Source organism: Cucurbita maxima, unplaced genomic scaffold, assembly GCF_002738345.1.
Source record: "Cucurbita maxima cultivar Rimu unplaced genomic scaffold, Cmax_1.0 Cma_Scf00027, whole genome shotgun sequence".
Taxonomy (NCBI): domain Eukaryota; kingdom Viridiplantae; phylum Streptophyta; class Magnoliopsida; order Cucurbitales; family Cucurbitaceae; genus Cucurbita; species Cucurbita maxima.
The window spans coordinates 2843698-2867428 of NW_019272043.1; the positions used below are offsets into that span (position 1 = coordinate 2843698).

General features: G+C 35.4%; 2 protein-coding genes across 15 annotated transcripts in view; both read right to left on the minus strand.

Annotated features, from left to right (window-relative positions):
* Positions 1–826: 826 nt before the first annotated feature.
* LOC111499947 lies at positions 827–15061 on the minus strand. 13 transcript variants are annotated; one of them, XR_002721027.1, is made up of 15 exons: positions 14932–15061; positions 14586–14717; positions 14068–14145; positions 12609–13691; positions 11901–11986; positions 11693–11787; positions 11493–11579; positions 11105–11407; positions 10485–10997; positions 9578–10334; positions 9215–9445; positions 8997–9121; positions 5183–5592; positions 2452–2589; positions 1970–2103 (listed from the first exon to the last, which is right to left on the minus strand). XR_002721027.1 is itself a non-coding variant. In XM_023151692.1 (14 exons), the coding sequence occupies exons 3-14, from the start codon at positions 14068–14070 to the stop codon at positions 1156–1158; spliced, it is 4641 nt and encodes a 1546-aa protein (XP_023007460.1). In that variant the 5' UTR covers positions 14071–14135; positions 14610–14717; positions 14932–15061; the 3' UTR covers positions 827–1155. The 13 variants fall into 13 exon arrangements, 12 of the variants coding, with proteins under 12 accessions (XP_023007460.1, XP_023007452.1, XP_023007459.1 ...); XM_023151692.1 differs by lacking the exon at positions 2452–2589 and having other exon boundaries at positions 827–2103; positions 14068–14135; positions 14610–14717; XM_023151684.1 differs by lacking the exon at positions 2452–2589 and having other exon boundaries at positions 827–2103; positions 14610–14717.
* Positions 15062–20030: 4969 nt separating this feature from the next.
* Positions 20031–23731, minus strand: part of LOC111499955 (GPCR-type G protein 1-like) — a 19142-nt gene continuing 15441 nt past the window's right edge. The window contains exons 9-14 of one of the 2 annotated variants that reach the window (XM_023151704.1): positions 23678–23704; positions 23425–23511; positions 23142–23213; positions 22906–23036; positions 22459–22622; positions 20031–20372 (exon numbers count right to left, since the gene is read on the minus strand). In XM_023151704.1, the coding sequence (XP_023007472.1) occupies positions 22469–22622; positions 22906–23036; positions 23142–23213; positions 23425–23511; positions 23678–23704 (471 nt within the window). In that variant the 3' untranslated portion in view covers positions 20031–20372; positions 22459–22468. The remainder of the gene's footprint in view (positions 20373–22458; positions 22623–22905; positions 23037–23141; positions 23214–23424; positions 23512–23677; positions 23705–23731) is intronic. The other variant, XM_023151705.1, reaches the window with a different exon arrangement.

Genomic DNA, 23731 nt, shown 5'->3' on the forward strand with positions numbered 1-23731 from the left:
ATTACAATAAATATTTTATTTTTTTAAAAAATATTTTGCCATATACCTTAAGATCGATGTTTCTATAAAAATTTCTACAAAAATGAGAATTTTGCATTTTTATTGAAAACAATGTTATTACATTAATTAACAATTTGAAATCATTTTTTTATCAAAAGCTACAGGCTTTTGATTTAGTTTTTGATGCACCAAATACGGACAAACAATTCTTAATTATTGGTACCATACTGCAACAAGGACTCGGTGTCATTATGTTAATAAAAAATTGCTAGAGGGATGTTAACAAATTGATCTACTACCAAAACGAGACTTCATAAGTTCAAGGAAACTTTATGCCGTTTCTTGAAGAAAACTTTACAAATCGTAAAGGTCTTACTAACAAGCTTTAATAACATCTAACTTAACGATTTGAAAAGTGTTTCTTCAAACTTTGCTCGACCATGTACAATTCAAAAAGGTAAATACTCTTGAATAAATAGAATGGTTGTCCTCAAACTCGAATATGAATAAAGCTTATGATTCATCGAGCAGGGGATTTCAAATATAAGCTTCTAAATCATTGGAATAGAGAGATTACGGTCGGTGATCTAGACGATCTACCCTTACCATGAATTGTATTAAATTCGAAGCTTTACGAACCCATCGCTAGTCTCCAAGAGAAATATTTTCCCAGTAAACTCGAGAAGCTGGGTCCTTAATATGATCAAAGCATATGAACAAAAGCTTAGAACATGAACTACACAGCTCAGCTCTGTCAAATCTAGTAGCAAAAGATGGAAACCTTATTAAAGGATGATCCTAATGCAGCAAATCGCCAGAGTAGTGTTAAGGTGAATATATGGGTCTCTAACACCCGCGACTGTTAACAAGCAAATATTATTTCTGTTTCCATTCTACTTATATATACAAACGGCCGCAATTCTGATCTTAAACTCAAAAGTGCTCAAATATGATGTGAATAACTAACAGCATAACCCAGAAACAGAACAAGGTGAAATAATTACTGGTATATACTTTTGAGGAGAGGAATATGAACAGATGGAAAGCGGGTTCTTGCATAAGAGAGCCCTTGAAAGATCAACTAACCTGGTATACATTTTGTCGATCGAATCCAAATTCGACAACACAAACACGAGCGTAACTACAACATCATGCCTATTTCTCTGACAAACCCCCGAAGAGAATCAGTGAAGTGTTCACATGCCGCCGATCGGGTAGAAGCTGTTCTGATTTCGTAACGGTTTTTGTCGATTGCTGCTTCTCTGGGAATGGGAACGACAAAGACAATGTTAGGGATGCAGAGTCGTCTTCTTCTTCACCATCAATCATCTTTTCTGAGGACTCACAGTGGTTATGTTTCTCATCCACTAAATCCATAAAGAAAGGGATCATACTCTTCTTTTGTAGTTTAGTCTCTGCCCCCAATGCAAGCTCAAGGTTCGGCACTGCATCATGATATCGGTCCTCAGGTTTGGATGGAAGATCTAGGTGGTGATCCTCTATTTGATGTGATTCCACAGGAAAGAAGTGCTTTTCAGCAGTTTCAAAATTTTCTGGAATAACATTCATATCACAAACTTTATCACCTCGCTTTTTCTGAAATAGAAACATGGGACCAATACCACCTGAACTACAACTATTGTCATACGAGTTACCAAAGCCCGTCTTCGTCTTTTTGCTTACATGCTCTTCATCCAGCACTATACAATCCGCCTCATCCCAAGAAGTACATTGACTAGCACCACTAGAAACTGGAGCTCTCGACTCAAATATTTCGATATGTTGGCGTTTTCTGAGATGGGAGTCTAGACAATGGATTCCTTCGGTATTTAAATCTCTTTTCAAAAGACCTTCGGAGTCTGAATTCCCTTCTACTGTCTGGAGTGTAACTTTCTCTCCTTCACAAACCAATCTATCTAAGATTTTCTCTCCAGTACTAGTCTTTTTCACGTCATCAATGGTCTTGATTAATGTTGGCATATCTTCCGCTGCACCAAAGTCCAGCTTCACGTTCTTATTATCATGAACTCCTACAATTTCTTTAACTTGAATGGATGGTTCAAATTGCTCGCCTTGTATGCTCTCTGAACGACCAGATTCCTTCTGCATAGTAGAACATCAGTGCATCTATTAATCAAAAGGGAAAAGGCGAGTTAAGAATCTAAAAGAAACAACTACACCAATTGAAAAAAGGAATGGGAAATAGAGATGTATACCACAACAACAACAACAAAAAAAAAAAAAGGAAATGACAAAGAAATAAAAAAGAATAGTGATACCAGGAATAGACTGGAGGAAAGAAAAGGGAACGAAAGAAAATAATCCAGTATTCAGTTATATTTTCTACGATCAGAAAAGAGATTCCAATTCACAAGTTGTAGCCAGATATCCAATGGACAACAATAAAACACATTCTAATCCACATTGTATTCATCTCCGAAATAAGCCCACCTAATCATCAATCAATTCACCCATATAACTGATGGGCAAACTTAGGATCACATTAGATTTTCAGTTCATCCAAGCACCTCCAAAACTTCTGCTAGAAAGCCTTCACAGTTTGCTGGTTCTGGCAGGCTAAACCAAGGTCTAGTCAAAAGAAACAAATCAACAACATAGAAAATAGCGATCTAATCTGTTAGGAGGAACTAGGATTATAAAATGAAGAACGGGTGAAATATAAGGTAATTTATAGATACTAACAAGAAGAAATTAGAAAACTTGACACATGAGCAAAAGACAAACATCATCCCAGTTAATCATTATACAACAAAAGACTCATAAAAGTTTAGCGAAGGCAAGTTCCAAAAATTTTAATCTCGACTCAGTTCCATGAAATAATTCAAAATAATATCTACTGTTAGTTTCCATCACCACAAGTAACAAAATGGAAATGGCACATAATATCAATTATATCAACATTATAAAAACAAAACAAAAAATTACTAAAAGAGAGAACTTTCATATATTCTTGTTGCTTTTGTGAAAAAAATCATTAATTAAACCCAAAATTATTAATTTACAAACTAAAAAAATTTAACCACGCAGGAAAAAATAAAAATAATTAATAGATAAACAAAAGTGGGAGTTTTCCAATCACTCACCTTGCTACTCGAAATTTAAAGACAAAATGGGAATTTTGTCCATTTCATTTTGGGACTGGGGGAATTCAGTATCCTAATTTTAGCCTGTACTTATAGGATTGGTGAAATGGTGTGGGGAAAATGAAAGGATTCGGCTTCAAATTATTGAAAACATTCAAACTTGTGAAGGAGAACATTAGATGTTAAAGCAAAGCAGTTGGGAATCTAGGGGATAAAAGGGTGGTAAAGCAGCACCGTGGACCTGGATATTAAAGAGAAACCTGTAAGATTTGACAAAAAAGGAAAGTAATCTAATGATGCAGTTGGAGAAAGACAATATAATCAAAGCTTTCACGAGCAGTATATACTGGTTCAAAGAAGCAGGATGTTCACTCGTACTTCAGTGCAGGCACTTGGGAACTCTAAAGTTCCAGGTCCAGATGGAAGTTTGGCTGATTGCCTTAGAAAATTCTAAAACATGTTTAAAATATGCTTTCTTAGAGATGCTCCAGGACTTCTTTTTTTTTTTTTTTTTGGGGGGGGGGGGGGGGGGGGAAGNCGTAATATGGTCAATTGGGAGTTTTCTGTTGGCAGTGATGAAAAGGTATGGATTCATGAGTAGATGGCTTTAAATGGATAAGAGGATAGACAATGGATACCAGATTCTTGGGTTTCATCAACGAGAAGCCTAGAGGGTGATTTGAGCATCTAGGGTCTTGAGGAAGGAAAGAAGATCCTTTGTGTTAGCAGGGGCCGAGTCAAATGATCAATTGGGCAATTGAGAAACGTAACCTCAAGAGGTTCAAGGTGAAGAAAAAGCTCATTTTATCTCATCTTCAATTTTCCATCAATGTATCCTTGATCCTTTTGACAGAGTCAAAAAGTTGGTTGAAGAAAGGGGATGTGCAGCTTGCGAAATTCCTTTACCCTACATATTTAGGTGTACCTCATGAGAGAACCTAGAAGGAAGTAGAGGGAAGGATGCTAAGAAGATGGGAGTTATGGAAAAGGTTATGCTTGTCTAAACCAATTTTGAACCATGCCAGAATTTCCAGCCTAGCAGCCAATATGATGCCGATTTTCCTACACCAAGAGAGATTGCTCAAAACAGGAAGAGGAAGATGCGATCCTTTGTATGGGAAGGAAACACCATTGAGCCATTTAGGGAACTGGGAAACAACTTTGTTGCAAATTGAAATTGGTGGATTAGGTGAAAGGAATGTAAAAAAGACGAAAGATGAAAGATGCGTAGCTCACAAGATGGATTAGGAAGTTCTAAAGAGAAGAAAAGTGGTACCAAATCATTATATCGAGAAACCAACGTATTGGTATCTTAACAAATGAAAATCTGGTTGTCAGAAAACTCCTTGGAGGAACCTGATTAATTTTTGGAGGTTTCTGTTTGTTTACTTTGGACTTTTGTAATTATTATTAAATTTGCTTTAAGAAAGTAATAATCGAATTCAATTGAAATAATAGAAATGCCTGACTGGTAAGCCGTAATAACATATACAATTAATAGATATTTTTTTGTAACAACGGCATAATTAATATTATAAGACAGACGAAAAATAATATCCTAATCAACTAACTATTACCGTGGCAACCAAGCATTAGCTCTACAAGTAGTGTGTGTATATATATATTTAAAATAAACTATATGTTACTGCAGGTGACACATTAATGAAATGGACTGCTTTAAGCTACTTCTACAAACTCGAGGTTAAATGTCCATTTTTTCAACCTACTGATGTCCAATAGATGCAATACAGAAAAACTCCATGACTAAAAGTGTAATAAAAAGTAAGTTGGTAGTCATGCATTTAAGAAGAACATCCAATTGACAAATTCAACAGCCTACGTGTGTATGCAAGCATTGGTAATGATTGTAGATTAAAAATACCATCAAGAACAACAGTTAAACAGAAAAAAAGAAGGGAGACAAGGGTAATGACGACCATAGCAGGTGTGTGGCATCATTGCATGATTGTTGACTGCTATGCTAAGTTTGTGTGTGCATGACTATCCATATACTTGAGAGAGAGAAACATTTCACTTGCACAAAGCTATATGAAAAAATATCCAAAAAGAAACATTACCATGGGGGCAGAGCTAGCGGATCCTTGACAAAATTCCATACTAGTAGATAACAATGGCGATGCTTTTGGTACGACAAACTGATCAACCTGATGGCCTGAATTTTCTAGGGAATTTAATTGTGTCTGGTGAACAGAAGTTTCACATTTGTGACCATCAGCGCGAGTTGCGTCAGAAGTTTGGCCGGCCAAACTGGATGCTTTGCCTGATTTGGGACTATTACAAACAAATATTTCTTCATCTACATACTTGGCCGAACAAAAATCATCAGTCTTTGTGGCTGTCGTATCAGGGAAGTTCTTGTCTAAAGGCACGGCTTCTGTACTAGGGATATTTGAAGTCTTCAATGCATCTGAACAATTTACTTTCTTCCCCCTAAACACACCCCATAGGAAAAACAGCATATTCCAATCTGCAGGAAGAGGGGGCATAAGGAGAGAGAGATTGAAACATATTATCAATATACAAGCTCATACAAAGAAGTTCAAAAATTACAAACATGCAACGAAAACGATAATTTCTAAAAAGATAACTACCAAAACATGAAGTGTGCATCTAAGACAATACTAGGAAAATAAAGAAACCAGTAAAATACAACTCCATCCTTTCATTGTTTTAAACATTCCAAATAGAATTATAAACCATGGACCATATAGATCAAATCGAGTTAAGCTGGTTTGTATATACGGTGAGCTTTCTAGAGATAATAATGTTAAGCTATATTATATAATGATCATCTTCATTTTATATTAAAATTGACGTTACCTTTTTCTAAACGTTTTCAAATTAAGGATCAGTTCAACTCCACTAAAACTAGTTTTGTTACTTCACTCTATTAAGGATTTTGGCCATCTGACAACTGCTCAAATGTGGAATGGCAAGAAAAGAGATTGACCTATAAGTAACCTAGGAGTGATGCTAGGTGGAATTTCAAAAACTCAGATTTGCCTCACATTTCGAGATATTGTACTTGACTAGCAGTAAAAGGTTCCATCACCTCAAGAAGAGGCTCGCTAATTCGGTGTAAGAAACCCTTTCAGACCCACTTACTTGCTCTCTGCTTTTCCAATTTCAAATGCTAGAGAAAAAGAATAGATAGATATTTCTAGGGTTTCTCCTCTTCTCTCAGCCTCCTTACTTCATCTACTCGTTCATCTACTCTTCATCAAGGTGCTTTCTATGTGCATTGCTGTTTGCTGCATTTTCACCAGAGTCATAACTGCACTGTGCTAAGTGAATACTTCTTTTAGAGAACTCCATTAGGACTTTCCTTCGGCAATTCTTCTCTCCATTTCCCACCAGACCATATTCCTACGGCTTTCAATCTCTGACTTCAGATCTCCTACTCCCTGTTATCTTAAATCCAAACGACGTGCTTCTCTGCCATTGTGTTAGTGCAGTTTCAGCTAATCAAAATTTATCCATATGTATATTGTCTGTGTTCCACTCTAAGGTTGGTTACATTGTATACGTTTTTGGTAAATAATAGACATATTCTCACACATTCTCAATAATAGAGATTTTTTTTTTCTTTTCTGCCACATCAGCATCATAATTAGTATTTTTTTTTTTAGGTAACTAGTGGTCTTGTTAACTCAGGAACTAAAAGGAAGCCTCACTGAAACCATAGAGGGGAAGTATATGATTTAGAACCTTAGAAACCAAAAGGAAACTAAACTCAAGATTACAGAACCAAAAGGGTTATTTTTCCCAAGAATTCTTGAATATTTACGCCATAGAACCATAGTGGTTTGACCTACTGGTGATTGAAGCAAGATAAGAAAGTTCTTTTTGCTATATTTTATAGAAAGAATAAAAATTGATGCTGCAGTCTGCACTACGGCTTCTTGGTGCAAATACTCTTCCATATTTCATCATTATATTTATAACTTATCCTCTTCATTATCTAGTTGGGGAACTTTTTTATACCTCGCTTGGATTGGGGTCCTTCCCCTCTGGTTCATAATATCAATGAAATTGTCTCTTTTCAAGGAAAAAGAAGGGAAGTTTATGGAAGAGAAATTGTTCAAACTTCAGGGTGACCACTGACCACCTAGGATGTTAATGACAAGTGATTCCTAAATGTGATACAATCAAATAGATTGATCCATGAAGTTAGTCAGGTTGTGTGTGGTTTAAATACTCATGATAAAATATATATAAATATAGATATATAGATATAGCTATAGATATAGCTATAGATATAGATATAGATATAGATACTCTGCAACATTTTTCTTAATACAAAATAAACTTGTATTAAAATGAATGAAAGAGCAAGGAAGACATGCAAAAACAAAGGCAAAAAATGAATAAAAGAGCCTCGAGAACCTAATATACAATCATTATAAAAATTCTAAAGGGTTACAAGCCTCTAGTTAATTTTAAGGATTAAGAATTCTTGTTTTGAGGGAGCAGGGAAGGGTTTAGGGTTTATCACCAAAAAAGTGCCCGAGGACTTCAGTAACAACAAACAAATAATCTGGGAAAAGCTCCTCCAGACATCTCAATGAAAGAGAACTCGAAAGAATGTGATGCAAACTCTTCTAGACCTGCTTTCACATACATGATACACCTCTATGGTCCAATAATTACAGAGAGAAGACCTCTCGATGAAGTTGATGATGCCAATACTAGCATAATAACAAGCTAAAAGAAATATCTACCCTATATTCTTTCGGATTTTGAACTTCAAAGCCTGACAAAGAAAGGGGTAAAAAAGTGAGAGAGGGAAGCTCGAAAGTGACAGAAAAACAATTACATGAGAAAGTTCCTAAGGACTCAAGAGACAAACATCTATTCTTATGTCCATAAAAAGGCATAGTCCATGATAAGAAAGAGAAGGAAGAGCATATTAATAATCTCCCTTGGATCAAGATTCTTGCATCCTGGAAGTTATGAAATCTCCCCAAAGTAAAGCACAAAGGCAATACTGACAATTTAACCAAATAAAGATTATAAAGTTGAAGGACAAAAGAAGAAGAATAAGGCCATGTTCCATCCAATGGTCTCCTTTGGTGAGCTCTCTTTTTGTTTACCTTTGTACATTCTTTTATTGAAAATGTTCATTGAGAAAGCTCGGTTTCTTATAAAAATAAAAAATAAACAAAGGTAAAATGTCCTAACCAATCTTCCAATCCAAATCGTCTCGTCAAATTAATGTCCATATTCACTTAAAATGATTCAAATGGAAAATGCCCTAGCCACTCGGGTGCAGGGGGAAGGTGGGGATTTAATTGATCAATGCAATAGAGGCTTTGGCTTGGGAAATATGGATAGAGAGGAACTATCAAACCTGAAATGAAACAGAATGTGATTGGGAGGAAGTCTCCGATGTGCTCAAGATACCATATTCTTCTTAGGTTACCATTTTCTATCCTTTATCGTCTTTTTCTGTTCTCCAATATTAAAAAAGCTGGTTTAGGTATCAACCACTACATCAAATCCTATTTTTCCCAAATTATAAAATACAAAAACAGACCTACACCTTAAAGTTCTCACTCTGTATAAATCGGGGCGTTGAACAAGAAGGTTCCATAGGAGGAAGAAGGCACACCATGAGATGTTAGAGATAAACAAAATGTCATCCACAAGCAATTGAAGAAAACATAACACACAAAATAATAAACCAAACATTCCTTCTCTAATTTATACACATCTATGAGGATTCATATAATAAGTAGAAAACCTCTTCTAGATATTTTCAAACATCATGTAAGAAGGACAACTTGGGGACAATCTGACAAACAATTTCAAATACCAATTGGATAAGAAGCCACTTATTTTTAAATGATAAAGAACTCAATGAATTCTTACGTTGTGAATTTTCAGGGAGCTGATTTGAAGGGAATATCAAGAGCTCAACACCATCAAGGTTTCCTTTGAGTGCTAAATCATTCTTGATCATATGATCCAGTACATTTCTGTAATTTCTCTCATAACTAGAATCACAAAAAATACGGTCAAAAGAAAGATCAGAGACTTGCATGAAAGCCAAAGGAAAGATTAAGAATGGAAAATGTTGAAAGTGACACCTGTGAATATCGCTTGCAAAAAAGTACAGAGCAATATTATCTTCTTTAACACCACAGTCATGAAATTGAGAGGGCCATGTGCTCAAGCGAGGTACTTCTTTCAAAGAAATATTGTGGGGAAGTCTGTTTGCCACTTCAATAACTTTTGGTGATGCACAAGTTGACAGATGAGCCTGAATTCCATCACAAAAATCTGGAAGTTTCCCACCGCTATGCAACTCAAAACCACCCCTTCAAGAAAGCAACAAAAGGTATTTTCAATGATTCGCAGTAGATGATAAAATCTATAGTAGTATGCTTTTAAAGAAAGAGACTGAAACAAATCAACCAAAATCAATGAGGAAACTCAAATGAGAATCTTACTGCCATATATATTCATACTCCGGTATCACTGACATCTTCAGCAAAAGTGAGGTTGTTGAACCACGACCCAACAACTCTTTCATCCTATCCTTTTCAACAGGAATGGTAGTTGAAACTGTATCCTCCAATTTTGAAGGAACAGGAGCCTCAAGATTGAGCACGACAGGTGGCTTAGAAATACTTGCAGCTGGTTGCCTATGAAAGCTAGTAGCAGAACTAGTGACAGTTGCCTTCCCTTCGTATGCTCTTTCAGCAGAAATCTCATTTTTTAACTTGTTTGAAACTGGAAATTGATCTTGATGCACTATATCACTATTTGAAACCGTGCTTGATGAGGAAACTTCATCAGATTGGTCACTAAATTTTCTCCTTTTATATATTTCAGGTCTTCTAAGCAATGCTGCTTGAATTGCGGCCTTCAACTTGTTCTCCTCACATGTCTCCTCTCTAGAGCTACTTGTATTATTATCAGCAACATAAGGACTACCACTAATACAAGAATCTGTAGCATGTTCAGTTCCTTTACATTTTTGACACTGACCACTTTTTGGACTAGTAGCAACAGTAGGCTTCGATAAATTTGCAGAACTCTCCCTATTCTTCTCATCTTGTCCTATCATTTCTCGTGACCTTCCATTATCACTATAAGACGGCCTCTCAACAGTTAGGGAACTGGATAATGGCTCCTCCTTGGGGCTAACATGATTTATCTTTTGATCAACAGAACTGCAAATTCCATTAGTGGATAGGACCCTAACTGTAAAAAAACAAATGAAAATATTAACTAATGCCATTAGCGAAAAACATGCTTGTAAAACTTACAAAACTAGAAATTAGTGAGTAAGAGCATCAGGCCCAAAGAAGCAAAGATGATATTAATTCTATCCACCCATCAGAAACATCATACCTGGACTGAGTGGATTATCTACACCCTTATGAACTAGACTGCTTCTCAATTTGGAGTGAGTACTTGAGACTCCATCAGACTGCATAACTTTTTGATCTCGATTGTTGCTTACAGATGACAAATTGGTTTCATCACGCAATGAGAGCTTTTGATCAACCATCGATGTTGAAACAGAACTTGTTGTAACTGAACTAATCCAGGAACGATCTACTTTTGGTGGATTTTTCCTTTCTAATATACTCCTGTCCTTCACTTGTTTTATACCTTTAGGATCCTGGCCATGAGGAAACTTAGACAGTAGCATTTTAACTTTTGATTCACCCATGACTACACGTCCAGAATTTGGAGTTTTAAATGATTGAGATTTTCCTAAAGCTCTGACAGGCCCCTCCTTGACTTCAAGGAAGGTATGTTCTCTAGCACCCCTTGGCTTTTGGGGTATAAACTCATCAACAAGTTTGACCTTCGGTTTGGAATTTAAGGTGTTGAATGAATTAGACTTTAAAAGAGAACCTGTATGTTGAAACCAATAGGCAAATGCATAAACAATAAAAAATCTGCACAAACATGAGGTGAAAATGTTGAAACTAAAAAACGGACATATACAGTTGCTTATTTACCCTTGAGTGTCTGAAGTCTTGAACCAACAGATGGTGAGCGAGCCATTTCTGAAAGATCACTACTACATTGATCACCCAAACTCTTTGGTTGAGAAAAAGTCAGTTTCCCTTTATCTAAGCTTTTTGATGAAAAATCACGGGATAATCCAATACTCCTGCCAGGGCTGGATGCTTTTGTTGAACCTTTGTTAGTTTCAAGGACCTGTCTTTTTGCAGCTACAGATACATCAACATTTTCTACGTTCTTCTTGCCAAAGTTTCTCATACTTGAGCTATCTCTGCTTACTCCTTTTACCTCAGCATCTAAGCATTCAGTGTGGCAATAAAATAAAAGTTGTTAACAAAAATGTCCTTAAAATTGACATCTAATTTTCAGCATTTCTCTTACCAGAAACTCGGGTACTTGGACTGACGACGTTTGTCCTTCTCCCTTCATCTTTTTTTTTATAGGAAAGGTTGCCATTCCCTTCAACATCTGAAAATTAATTGCACTATGAGATCATAATATGCTCCTAAAACATGGGCAAATTCTATGTTCCCTTTTCTTCTTAGTTATTACAGCTCCATAAACATAAATTACAAGGTCACCTTGCTTCTGGATTTCCTTTTCTTCCGCAGACTTGCATTCTTCACACAGCCAGTCACCTTCAGGAACTTTATCAAGCCTTTCTCGCATGCAATAGCTGATACAAAGGAGTTGTTAGTACACTTCATCTTTGGTTTTACAAGAGTAAAAGCAATTAATGATACAAAAGTATGCCAAAGTATAATTGAAATGAAAGGGCCACGTCCTTACGTGTGTTCTGCACCATCAGCGCACTTACTACATATAGCAAGCAAATCCTCACGACCAGCATCACCACAAATATCACAAACTTTGACCTGATTACCAATGGAAGTAAGAGAACAGCCAGAGTTCAAAATCAAACTAAAACACTTCAGGTAAAGCAAATAAAAGAATTTATGCAGTAAAACTTCTCAATAATACACAAAGTAATCGTAAGAAACACCGTGAGAGAGAATTCCAACAGCACCTGCACAAGCAGCCTTTCCCTGTACAAATCTATCCTAATATGTTACGGGCTTGGTCACATGATGACATCGACTAAGTTACTAACCCAATCCAATGTTTACTTATATGGGGTCACCAATTAACCTTCAAGGCAAGAACCAGAGAAAAAACAAACCAAAAGGAGAGATAATTCAGACAGAAACTACAAAACACAATCAATCAGGAACAATGTAGTATCAATTTTCTCCATGTATATTTCGACTCAGAAGACTTGAACCAGAATCCAATCATATCTCGACTCTAAATCATAATCTTAGGGACCAATACTGCATGAAAAACATTTATTACCAACTGACCCATACATTGTGAAATGAACCAACCAACAAAAGGCTAGAATAGATGAAAGATAAAAGGAAAAGAATTGTAGAGTTGCAAGTTCCATAGAGGAAATAAAAGGGGCTGCTTAAAAATAAAGAATTTAATCCAACTCACATCATGCTCTACAATATCCGATTCATCACTCTCTGATCCAGATGCAGACTGCAAATAGGGCTCCTTCACATCAGATTTCCCAGACAAGTCCCTGAAATTTTCATCTTGCTCATCTTCATGCTGATTTTTCACGTCTTCATCAGGAGGCTCATTTCTATCATCATGAATCTCTTTTTCTGACTTCAGTAAAATTTGTGAAGGAACCTTGGAATCATCACAAACCTTGTTGCATGTGTTGGTAACAGATTTTTCCCCATGAGGTGGAACACTAACGGCTTCTCTAGTCAAAGAGTCATTATGCACCATAGATGATTCTAATGGTTCTTCCTTCACACAAGTGGATGAATTCTGTTCAAAACCCATTTCAGATAATGGTTTACCACTTGGAGAAAGAGAGTGTAGAGCACGTTCGTCCGTAGAGCTGTTGTGAACCTCTTTAGAAGCAGGAATCTCTGAAAAAGCTAATTTGGAGGAAAATACTACCTTATCTGATCCTTCTCGACATAAACTACCCACTGAAGCAGATCCATGTGATAATTTTTTATTGTCCATAATCTTCTGGTGAGAAACCACTGCCATATTTGCATTACTAGATCCACTAATGCATGAAGTGTTGTCATCATGGCCCTCTGCACCGATACTCTCATGCTTCTCCAAAACGGTTTGAACGGATGACTCAGAAGCAATATGTCCCTCTGCAACTATTCCACTATATAACTGTTTACGCATATCAACGTCTACTGAAGTGTCATCCCAATTAGATGACCTTATAGTTGCCGTACTATCAGCATTTTCGGAAAAGGAATCGTGACCAGAGCTAACACTAAGTAGTGAGCTTGCACATGCTCTACTCTTTACGGAGGATATAGCATCAGCACCATTAGCAGAATACTGACTTGTAAAGTTAACATGACTGGTTTCATCAGAAAATTCTTCAGTCTTTGAAACTGTGTGTGCTCGTTGAAGATGCATACAAGATGAACAAGGTGCAGAGCACACATTACAAGTTCCAGACTCGCCTCTCATATGAACTGGCTGATTCATGAAGCAGTTGGTAAAGTTTTTACTTGACTGAGGTGGTACCTAAAAAGATGAAGTAAGATTAGCTATATAGAACGTACTCATTTCCTCTCTTTTTTAGCAACTGTCGAACTAAATAAAAATATACAGACAATCACCCTACCACATTGCTCGAATGGGAAATGAAAATCAATATAACAAATCACCAAAATCCAGTATACCAAGGAATTAAATACCCAAAATGTGAACTTAGTGGCTAAGCTATAAAATTGACTTTCCATAAACCGTTGATATTCAATGCCATTGGAATGTTCTACATTTTCCACAATAAAAATAAAACATAAAAGAGTACTATGCCATTAGAGATTAAGATATGCACTGGCAAAAGAAATTTATATTAATTAAGAACCATAAAATGCAAATTACCCGGTTATCTCACCATATGTCTCTGTATTTCATTGTCAGCCTTCTCAATAGACCCTTGTGTTCGACAACTTTGTCTTAGATCTGGTGTAATCTAAAAAGCAAGCAGAAACGACATTAATAACCATTCTAATACATTCAGAAAAAACCAAAAAAAAAAAGAAAACCACCGCACAAAGAAACTGGAATCGACATCATTGCACGGATACCAGTGAAAACAAGCAATAACCTCTCTTAAAAGCGGCAGCAAAAAGAATTATACAACAATAACTGCAAAATATCCAGCAGACACAGAGACGTACAAACCCAGAAAAAAAAAACGAGAAACATTCGGTTGGCCAAAAAGAACCCTAATTCTGAAAGCACACATAAAAAAGCCAATCCCATAGCACCCAGACAGACTATTATCGCAGAAATTGAAGAAAGCAAGCAACCAATCCATTCCAAACCCAAGAAATACCAAACAAAAATCCAATGAAACTCCCAAAAAGAACAAGAATCAAAACAACCCAAATCAAAAACCAAAAAGAGAACCCAAAATTGAAAACGATTGCATGCCTCCAACTCAGAAACCGGCTCCACATCATCGTATAGCACGTCGAAAGCCCGCTCCTTCCTCTTCGCCGCCATGACCAACACGATCGGTAGCAACTGATGATAAGAATCCTAATCACCAAACGCAGCCAAACAACCCAGTGTCCTCCTTGAGTGGTAATCGAAGAAATTGTAGAGTAGATTTATGTAAAATTATACAGAATATAAATGGTAATCGTACAATTACACAGATAAACAAACACCTCCAGACGAGAAAGAGCAGGTTGAGGATCTGGTAACTAATAGTAAAACCAAAGAAGATTAAAATGAAATGTAATTATCTCACTAATTTTCCTCCTCTCATTCAGCTCTAAAATTCGTGAAAATCCAATCGAACTGTTCCCCCTTTCTTTCTTTCTTTCTCTCTCTATCTTCTTTCCCGAATTTTCTCTCCTACATTTTCCCGAGAAAATGAGTAAATGGGAAACGCATTCAATTTTATTTAAAGGCCATTATATATTCTTCGCATTTATTAATAAATCAATGTTATTTATTCAAATTTTTATTTTCACTAAAATAAAATAAAATAAAATATTTATTTCTTTATTTTTAAATATTAACTTAAAATTTATAATTCCATTCAAAAATATGTTTTAAAAAATTATTAGACAAATAATAATAAATATAAATCAATTTTTTCTAAAAAAAATTAATAATAAATTGAGATTATTCAAATTTTCTCCCCGCGGAATATAAATAAGTTGATAATCGATTTAAACTAATTTTTTATTTTAATTTTTTATTTAATTAATATGATATATTATAGCATAATTAGTTCAAATTATCATTTTAGAAGTAGATAAGTAATTTTTAAAAAAATTAATACTTATTAAATTTATTTGGAAAAACTATTCATTAATACTAATCTCAATATAATAAAGCATTTCTAAGTAAACTAAAAAAAATTAATTATTTTAATCATTTTTCCTTATATAAATTATTAATTAGTTTAAGATTATTTAAAATGGAGTACACGTGCGAGGAATAAACCCGTGTGAAGTAGGTTGGAAATAATGGCACGTGACAGGCATGTGGATTTCGTTTAAGAGAGCATTGGGCTACCATGGGCCCGTGGGCCCGGATTGGCTCACATTTTTGGACCGTTGATACAGATACTTTTTTTATTATTTTATTTTTTAATTTAAAGATAAAAACGGAGGTTTTTTTGTGTGCTTTCGATCAATGGGAGAACGACACGTGTTGTTTCGATGGAAGCACATATCTTCCCGTTTTGTGATTGGCACGCTTAAAAGTGACAGCTAAGTAATTGTATTTTTCCCCTTCTTTGGAGGAGAGAGAATCCTATAAGAAATGGAAATTAATGGAAATTGGACTTTGATACTTAATATGGCTAAGTCATAAAGTATGACATTTTTTTTTTTTTTTTGGGAAGAATACATCATAGTTTTGAATGATCTTTTTTTTTAATTGTTATTATTTGGTTTTTTTTTAATATTCTAAAGAAATATTATATAGTTTTTTAAGAATAAATTGAAAAAAACCAACTTTTTATGTAATGCTCCCGACCCTCCGCTAGCAGATTTTGTCTTCTTTAGGTTTTCCCTTTCAGGTTTTCCCTCACGGTTTTAAAATGGTATCAGAGCTTGACATCTGATGATGTGGCAGCCTTCTTGCTGTTCCCCGAAGGGGTAGACACAAGACAATGTGCCAGTAACGATGTTGGCCCCAAAGATGGTGGATTTGGTGGGGTCCCACATCGATTAGAGAAAGAAACGAGTGTCAGCAAGGAGGGTGGATTGTGATGTCCCACATTGGTTGGGAAGGAGAACAAAACATCCTTTGTATGGGTGTGTAAACCTTTCCCTAGTACACACGTTTTAAAACTTTGAAGGGAAACCTGAAAGGGAAAGCCAAAAGAGAACAATATCTCGCGTTATGTTGAGCGATAGTAACATTTTTCTCCATATTAAAATATTTAATTTGTTTTGCTCGATGTTTGGTTCCATAGAGGTCCCCTCCTTCAAAGAGTCATTTTAATGTACCTAATTCATTGAAAGTTATGGTTTTATACTTTTTATACTTATATAGTTCGTGGAGGTGATCGTGTGCTTATTACTTAATTGACCTTATTAGAGATTTTTTATAAAATGCTCTTCGTGCGACCTTATGTAAGTAGAGAGGACTTGGCGGCTTAAAGTCTTACTTAGAGAGTGCTATGTTCAAGTAGGAACCTGGTGTCTTGATATCATCTTTTTATTGTGCGACGGAAAATTCGAGATAAACTCTATATGAGAGATCATATGAGTAATTGAGATAAGACTTTATCAGCGGTTTGAATGTTATTCTCAAATGTGATGGAATCTTGAGCTTATCTATTTTTTCGAGTATCGTTTGGATAGTGTTGATTGGTGTGGTATGATCAGTTGGGTGAGCTTCTTTTATATGATTTGGTATTAAACCATAGAGATAGATTGGTTATATCAAATTACTCGTGATCGTTATCTACGTCGTCATGTATGACATCTAGGGTTTCGACTATTTCTCATGATTGACAAAGAGTGCAATCAAAAGATCTTGTTCACTTGTCATGCACATTAGGTTTTATAGGCACCGAGAGTTATGTATACTGTAATAGCTCGGTTAAGAGGAAAAAGATCAGACATTCATTGAAAAGCGTGCACATTCCAACGACTTGCTGGAATTCTTGCATAATATTAACTTCCCACCTCCGTTTCACATGTCATCACTCTCATCGGCTCCTAGTTGATTTCTTCAACTTGGGTTAGTTGTAGACGGCTCGTTGACTCGTTTTACAAGTGTTGGACGATCTCAAAACGATTTCTAACATAATTAAGGATAGAAATATCAACATAGCTAATGTTTTGGGAATTAATAATATTTAACATTGTTTAAGATTGATTTTACGATAATTTAGTATGTAGACTCCATGAATAGACTCTAAGCTCGATTTTCTGAATGAATGAAAATCGTAAGTGAAATTGAATCACGTGAAACTGAACGTACGTTCCGTCAAGGCAAGCTTAAGAGCATTGAGTTGAACCTGAAATAGCAAGTGGACTCACTAATGAAATGTATCGTATATGTACGTTTCTTTTTTATGTGTCATGCTTCCATGCATGTAAATCTCGTGACATAATGATATGACTATGTGTATGACTCCCAAGGCACCAAGAATTCAAATGTATTATGAAGTATGACTAAAATGTTAAAATTATACTTGTTAGTCTCATAAAGAAAGTATGTCATGATATTACGGGCGTATTTTACGTATCATCTTACGAAACCGTGATTTTAATGCAGACCTCATGTTTGTTATGACATTGAGCATGAATTACTTCTCCTCATATGTTTGTATGGATACGTACTTATAAAAATATTTCGGATCCTATTCCATCCTGTGGTTTAGCTGCACGAGAGTGCATAAACCTATATACGAGCATAAGGTTTACGAAAGTAGGGTATTCACCTAGTAGGTCCATGTGTATGTATACGAGCGATGTGTAGAGAAATACCATGCATACAACACTTTTAAGAATGAAATGAACCCAAGACTTTAGACATGATGTTATGTCTCATTAAAATATGAAACTATAGTTTCATGCATTTGTCTTTCTCGACCCAACATAAGGGTCACTTACTAATTGTTTTTAAATACTCATCCTATTACCATTAACCATTTTTCAAGTATACACAAGGAACTCATGTATGGATGATGACAACGTCTATGCTATCTCACCTTGCGACCTTTTTATTTGATTTTTGTTCTTACTTTGCTTAGCTTGTGAGATTTCGTCCGTTCATGGTGATCAATTGATTGCCCATGTGTCTCGTATGTGAGATTTTTTGTTCTTCTTGTGGATGTCTTGATCTCGGACTACGAGATCCTCATGTGTGATATAAAAAAATGATCAAAACTCAAACAAAAATCATTCTTATTGAAAACAAAAATTAACGAAATATTATATCTTTAATGTAAGATTGACAAATTAATTGTTCGAGATTTTCGATCTTGAATGAACCCAAATAAAAATAAAATGAGATAACTTCTTAAACGAATTAGAAGGTACGATAAGTGAATAAGTAGTAATAATAATAATAATGAAGGGATTTTCACTTTTTGGCCATTGCTCATAAAGGTGGCAAAATAATGGAGCTTTGATTTTTTATTACTTTTTTTAATTTGACAATAAATGAAAGCAAATAATTTTGTGTAGATGAAACGATAATAATAGCTGCATTAATTATTTTCTTCCATAATATTAATTATTTTCTTCCATAATATTAATTATTTTCTTCCATAATATTAATTAATATTAATGGGCAGTAAACTCCACAACCCATTTTTCCAAATACATGAAACTTAATCCTTACTTTACCTTTATTCTACATTTTTTCATTTATTATTATTATTATTATTATTATTACTTGGTGAGTGAATTTATTATTATTATTATTATTATTATTAGCCAATTTAAAATGCTTTAAAGAAATATTATTTACAATTAATCTCTTACTTATTTTTAAAAATATATAGGCAAGATTTTTTAAAAGAAAAAAAATTATTTATTGTTTTTAATTATTCTCCTAACCTTTTCTTTTCTTGGAAATTAATTTAACAATTATCAACGTAATAAATAAATAGTAAACTTTTTATTTTGTGGAAATTGACGCATATTTGATCTATTGCTTTATTTATGAAAAAAAATAGTAAAAAATAAAAGTATATTATGATAGATGATAACGTTTCTACTTTTTCGGCGAGGTTTTGAGTTTAAATAAATTCACTCCAACGTCAAAAGATGGAGTGAAGGATGTCGCTTATTCTACGAGGCCTCGAGTTCAAAGCTCCCACCTTTTGAAGGGTCACTCATTTATTTAATTGTCCACCTTTATTTCCTATCATTTAACTATCATCTCGAGTTAAATCTGTTGATAGTGTTTGAGCATATTAGTTAACACGATATAAAATCACAAATTTAAAGTTCATGCAAAGTAACTGTGAGATCCTATATCAATTGGAGAGGAGAACGAAACATTACTTAATAAGGGTATGAAAACATTTCTGCAGCAGATGCATTTTAAAAATTTTGAAGGTGAGTCTGCTTTAACTGGTACAGTAAGTAAACAAAAATGCAACAAATCTACCTTTTAAAAGAAATACTATTTACGAAAGTACTGCGTTCTTACGTTTCATAACGTTTCTTGTGAAACGTAAATATAATTATGGTCTAAAACTTCTTTAAAGAATACCGAAAAAAGGACTTCATGGAATAATTCGCACAGAAAAATAGTACCACCAAATAAAGCATACAAATCCTTTTATGAAAGATCCTCTCCAAGGTATCCTCTTTTAATAAAGTCGCCAACTCCTTCCAAAAGTTAGTCCAAAAGGCCAGAAGGCCTACAAACCTAAGCTTCCTTCCAAGTTCTTTACAACAAAGTGATATCAACTTTAAAGTGTAAGCATCTGAATATTTAGAACAGAATTTCAAAGGAGTTATGAAGTAAACACAGAGCATCGAAGAGGGAATAAAGATGCAAACAATGATTCTTCCTACTTCCTATGCCTTTCTATCACAACAGGTATCCCATTACAGACCATCACAGCTCAAAAAAAACAAAGCATAGATACAAGAAACTCATCTTTTCACTGCTTGACAAGATCACGATGCCAATGTTCTTCGTTATTACTGGTACTCGACGCATCCAGACAAGGCCGGAATCCAGCCTACACGGTATCTCAATCTGTGCAATGATATAGCAAGACTTAATAAGCTGTTTCCCTTACTCGCCCTGTAATAGGATTCACCCAGCGGATGATACAGTAACCGAAGGAAGTTCCACTAAGCCTTCGGTATTGGTGCACAGTGGATGGTGCCTTACTCCTCTGATGTGATAGTGAACAGTAAATCCTGTCACATCAGAGTCTACACTTATCGAGAAGTGTTTTTCGTAAGGTTCAGTTGCAATGATACAATAAGTTACTTGAACCTTGACATCAACTATGGGATACACAAAGCACTGCTCATTTTCACAAGATTTGATTTAAATAGAACTTAAAAGAGGATGAAAATCTTTACTGTATCATAAAGATGCTATACGATTCATTGAAATTATCAATTAAGAGGCCAGTTTAAATAGGTATCAAGTGTTAAGTCACAAACTTTTTAACCAACCGGCCACTCCACTATCACCTTTATCCTAGATAGAAGAGGAGGAAGCCGGTGGAGTCTTATTGTGAGATATCACATCACTTGGGGAGGAGAACGAAGCATTCAAGGATGTGGAAACATCTCTAAAGCAGACCCGTTTTAAAAACCTTGAGGGGAAGCCCGAAAGGGAAAGTCCAAATAGGACAATATCCGCTAGCGGTGGGCTTGGACCGCTACAACTGATATCAGAGCTAGACACCGAGCGACGTGCTAGCAAAGAGGCTGAACCTCGAAGGGGGTGGACACGAGACGGTATGCCAGCAAGGACGCTAGACCCTGAAGGAGGTGGATTGAGGGGTCCCACATCGATTGGAGAAGGGAACGAATGCCAGCAAGGATGTTAGGTCTGAAGGAGGGTGGATTGTGAGATCCCACATCGGTTAGGGAGGAGAACGAAACATACTTTATAAGGGTATGAAAACCTCTCTCTAGCAAACACGTTTTAAAAACCTTGAGAGAAAGCCTGAAAGGGAAAGTCCAAAGGGAAAGTCCAAAGGGAAAGGCTTGGGCTGTTACACTTCTGCTCCCCTATATTTTAGGGAATAGTTCAAAAATTCTGAAGATTAGTTTCCTGACTACTAAGCATTTCTTCATTTCATCATGGTTCGATTTCATTTTTTTGAGATTCTCAATGCCTTGCTTGGAGTAATGTTTTTAGGAGATTTTTAAAAGATGAGGAAATTGTTGATTTCAACCGATTGCTGGATGTTTTTTCACCATTATCAAAAGATTTGTTCTCTGCCTAGGAAGTCTAAAAGTCCAAAAAGACTTGATATTCTTTCTTGGATTTTGCTAAATAGCTTCAAAGGAAGCTTCCTTCTTCACGTCTCATGACTTCTATTTGCTGTCTTTGTCATAAAGGAAGGGAATCCCTTAATCATTTATTTTGGGTGCTCGTTCTTGCTGGCTTAAATTATTCAGCATCTTCAATTTGCATTGGATTTTCTTTTCTGATGCCAAAAGTACAGTTCTTCAGATTTTATTGGGCCTTCCTTTACCTTTGGGTCAATGTGGTCAAGCCTTAATTTTATTAGAATTATGGTTGGAAAAACCAAAAGATTTTTATCTAGTATTTGTAACCCAAGTCTACCACTCATAGATATTTAGATATTGTCCTCTTTGAGCTTCCCTTTCAAACTTCCTCTCAAAGCTTTTAAACCACGTATGCTAGGAAGAGGTTTCCACACCCTTATAAAGAATGCTTCATTCCCCTCTCCAACCGAAGGAGGGTGGATTGTGAGATCCCACATCGATTGGAAAGGAGAATGAGTACTAGCGAGGACACTGAACCCCGAAGTGGGGTGGATTATGAGATCCCATGTCAGTTGAAGAGGGGAACGAAACATTTTTTTATAATGATGTGAAAACCTCTCCCTAACAGACGCGTTTTAAAAACCTTGAGGAGAAGCTCGAAAGAGAAAGCCCAAAGAGGACAATATCTTGGTTAGATCCTATCTCAAAGTTTCTTCTTGGTGCTCTTTCCAACTTTTTTCATTGTTTAAATTGGAATGCTTTTATTTTCCCTTTACAATTTTGTTCTTTCCTTTATTCCACTCCTTTTTCCCCCAAAACAAACAAATAAATAATAAAACTTGGATAAGGAATATTCATGAACATACCTTTTTTGAGTCAATCTATTGGGTGTTTGTCAGCCTGTCGTGATGTATAATATGCAGAAAGCAAAAGTAGAGAAAGAAACGCACTGGCCACAAAGATCGCATCGAACCATCGGTGATAAAAGTCGAACTGGATATCTCCCCCTAATACATCTGTTATGATCAACCTGAGGGTATTCAAAGGTGATTCATTACATTCTTAGTTTTTTCATTAAATCATCAAGAATAGCTATGAAGCCTAACAACTCGAGAAGAATCATAAATATTTCTAGCTCAACTTCAGAAGTGACACACAATTTTCTATGTTTTTCCCTGTAATTCAGACTCAGAAATGGATTCCATATCCCATTTTCTTTGTAAAATTGTTTTTAGTTCAAGTTGTTCTTTACACACATGAACACTCCGAACGGTAAGCTAAAACAAACTCGAATGTAACCTATAATTTCGTACCTGTACTCTGTTGCAAGGTTTTTTCTTATCAAAAGGATGGAGGAAACAAAATACATTCCCATTATTTCAGAGAGAAAAAGAACAACATTGCTTGAAGATCCACTCCCGACTCTAGAAACTGCAAAAAAGAACTAAGCCAACAAACAGAAAAAAAAACACAAACAATAAGATAAAAAGACAAGTAGAAAATACAAGAAATTGTTTTATGCTCAGAGGAGAATCCCAAAAGATTCTACCTTCATTAGATTGGTCAAGAAACCTCGTACCGATATTACGACCAACATGCCAATAAACAGTAGGGATATATACTACAGAAGAAATAGAAACAAATGTCAGATATCCTCAATTCATCCAAACAAATAAAAGTGCCAATGATAATATTTGAAACTTCGAACAAACATTATGATCCGATCGAATGATGACATCTCGATGAAAAAGTTAATTTATTTCCAATATGGTTAGAACCATACGTTAAATTGGGTGAGTGGAGCTAACAGTCAATACACGGTGGTGAAGTACCTGAGACAATAATGCAGAATTGATTCCGATGTCAAAGAATTGAAAGAATATGCTGATCGTCATTGTCACGGGATCAACTGAACCAGCCTAAATATTCGAACATTGGTAAAAAAAAATGTAAGGCATCAAGCAGGTAGAACATGATTTGAACATTGTAAAACATGGTTTCAAGAGTGTTAGAACCCCTTACGACGTCTACATGTAAAACATGATTTGAAATAACAAAATCAATGATAGAGAATTATAACAATACCTCCTTGAAAACAACACTTTGTAAAGACTGCAAAAAAAAAAAAAAAAAAAAAAA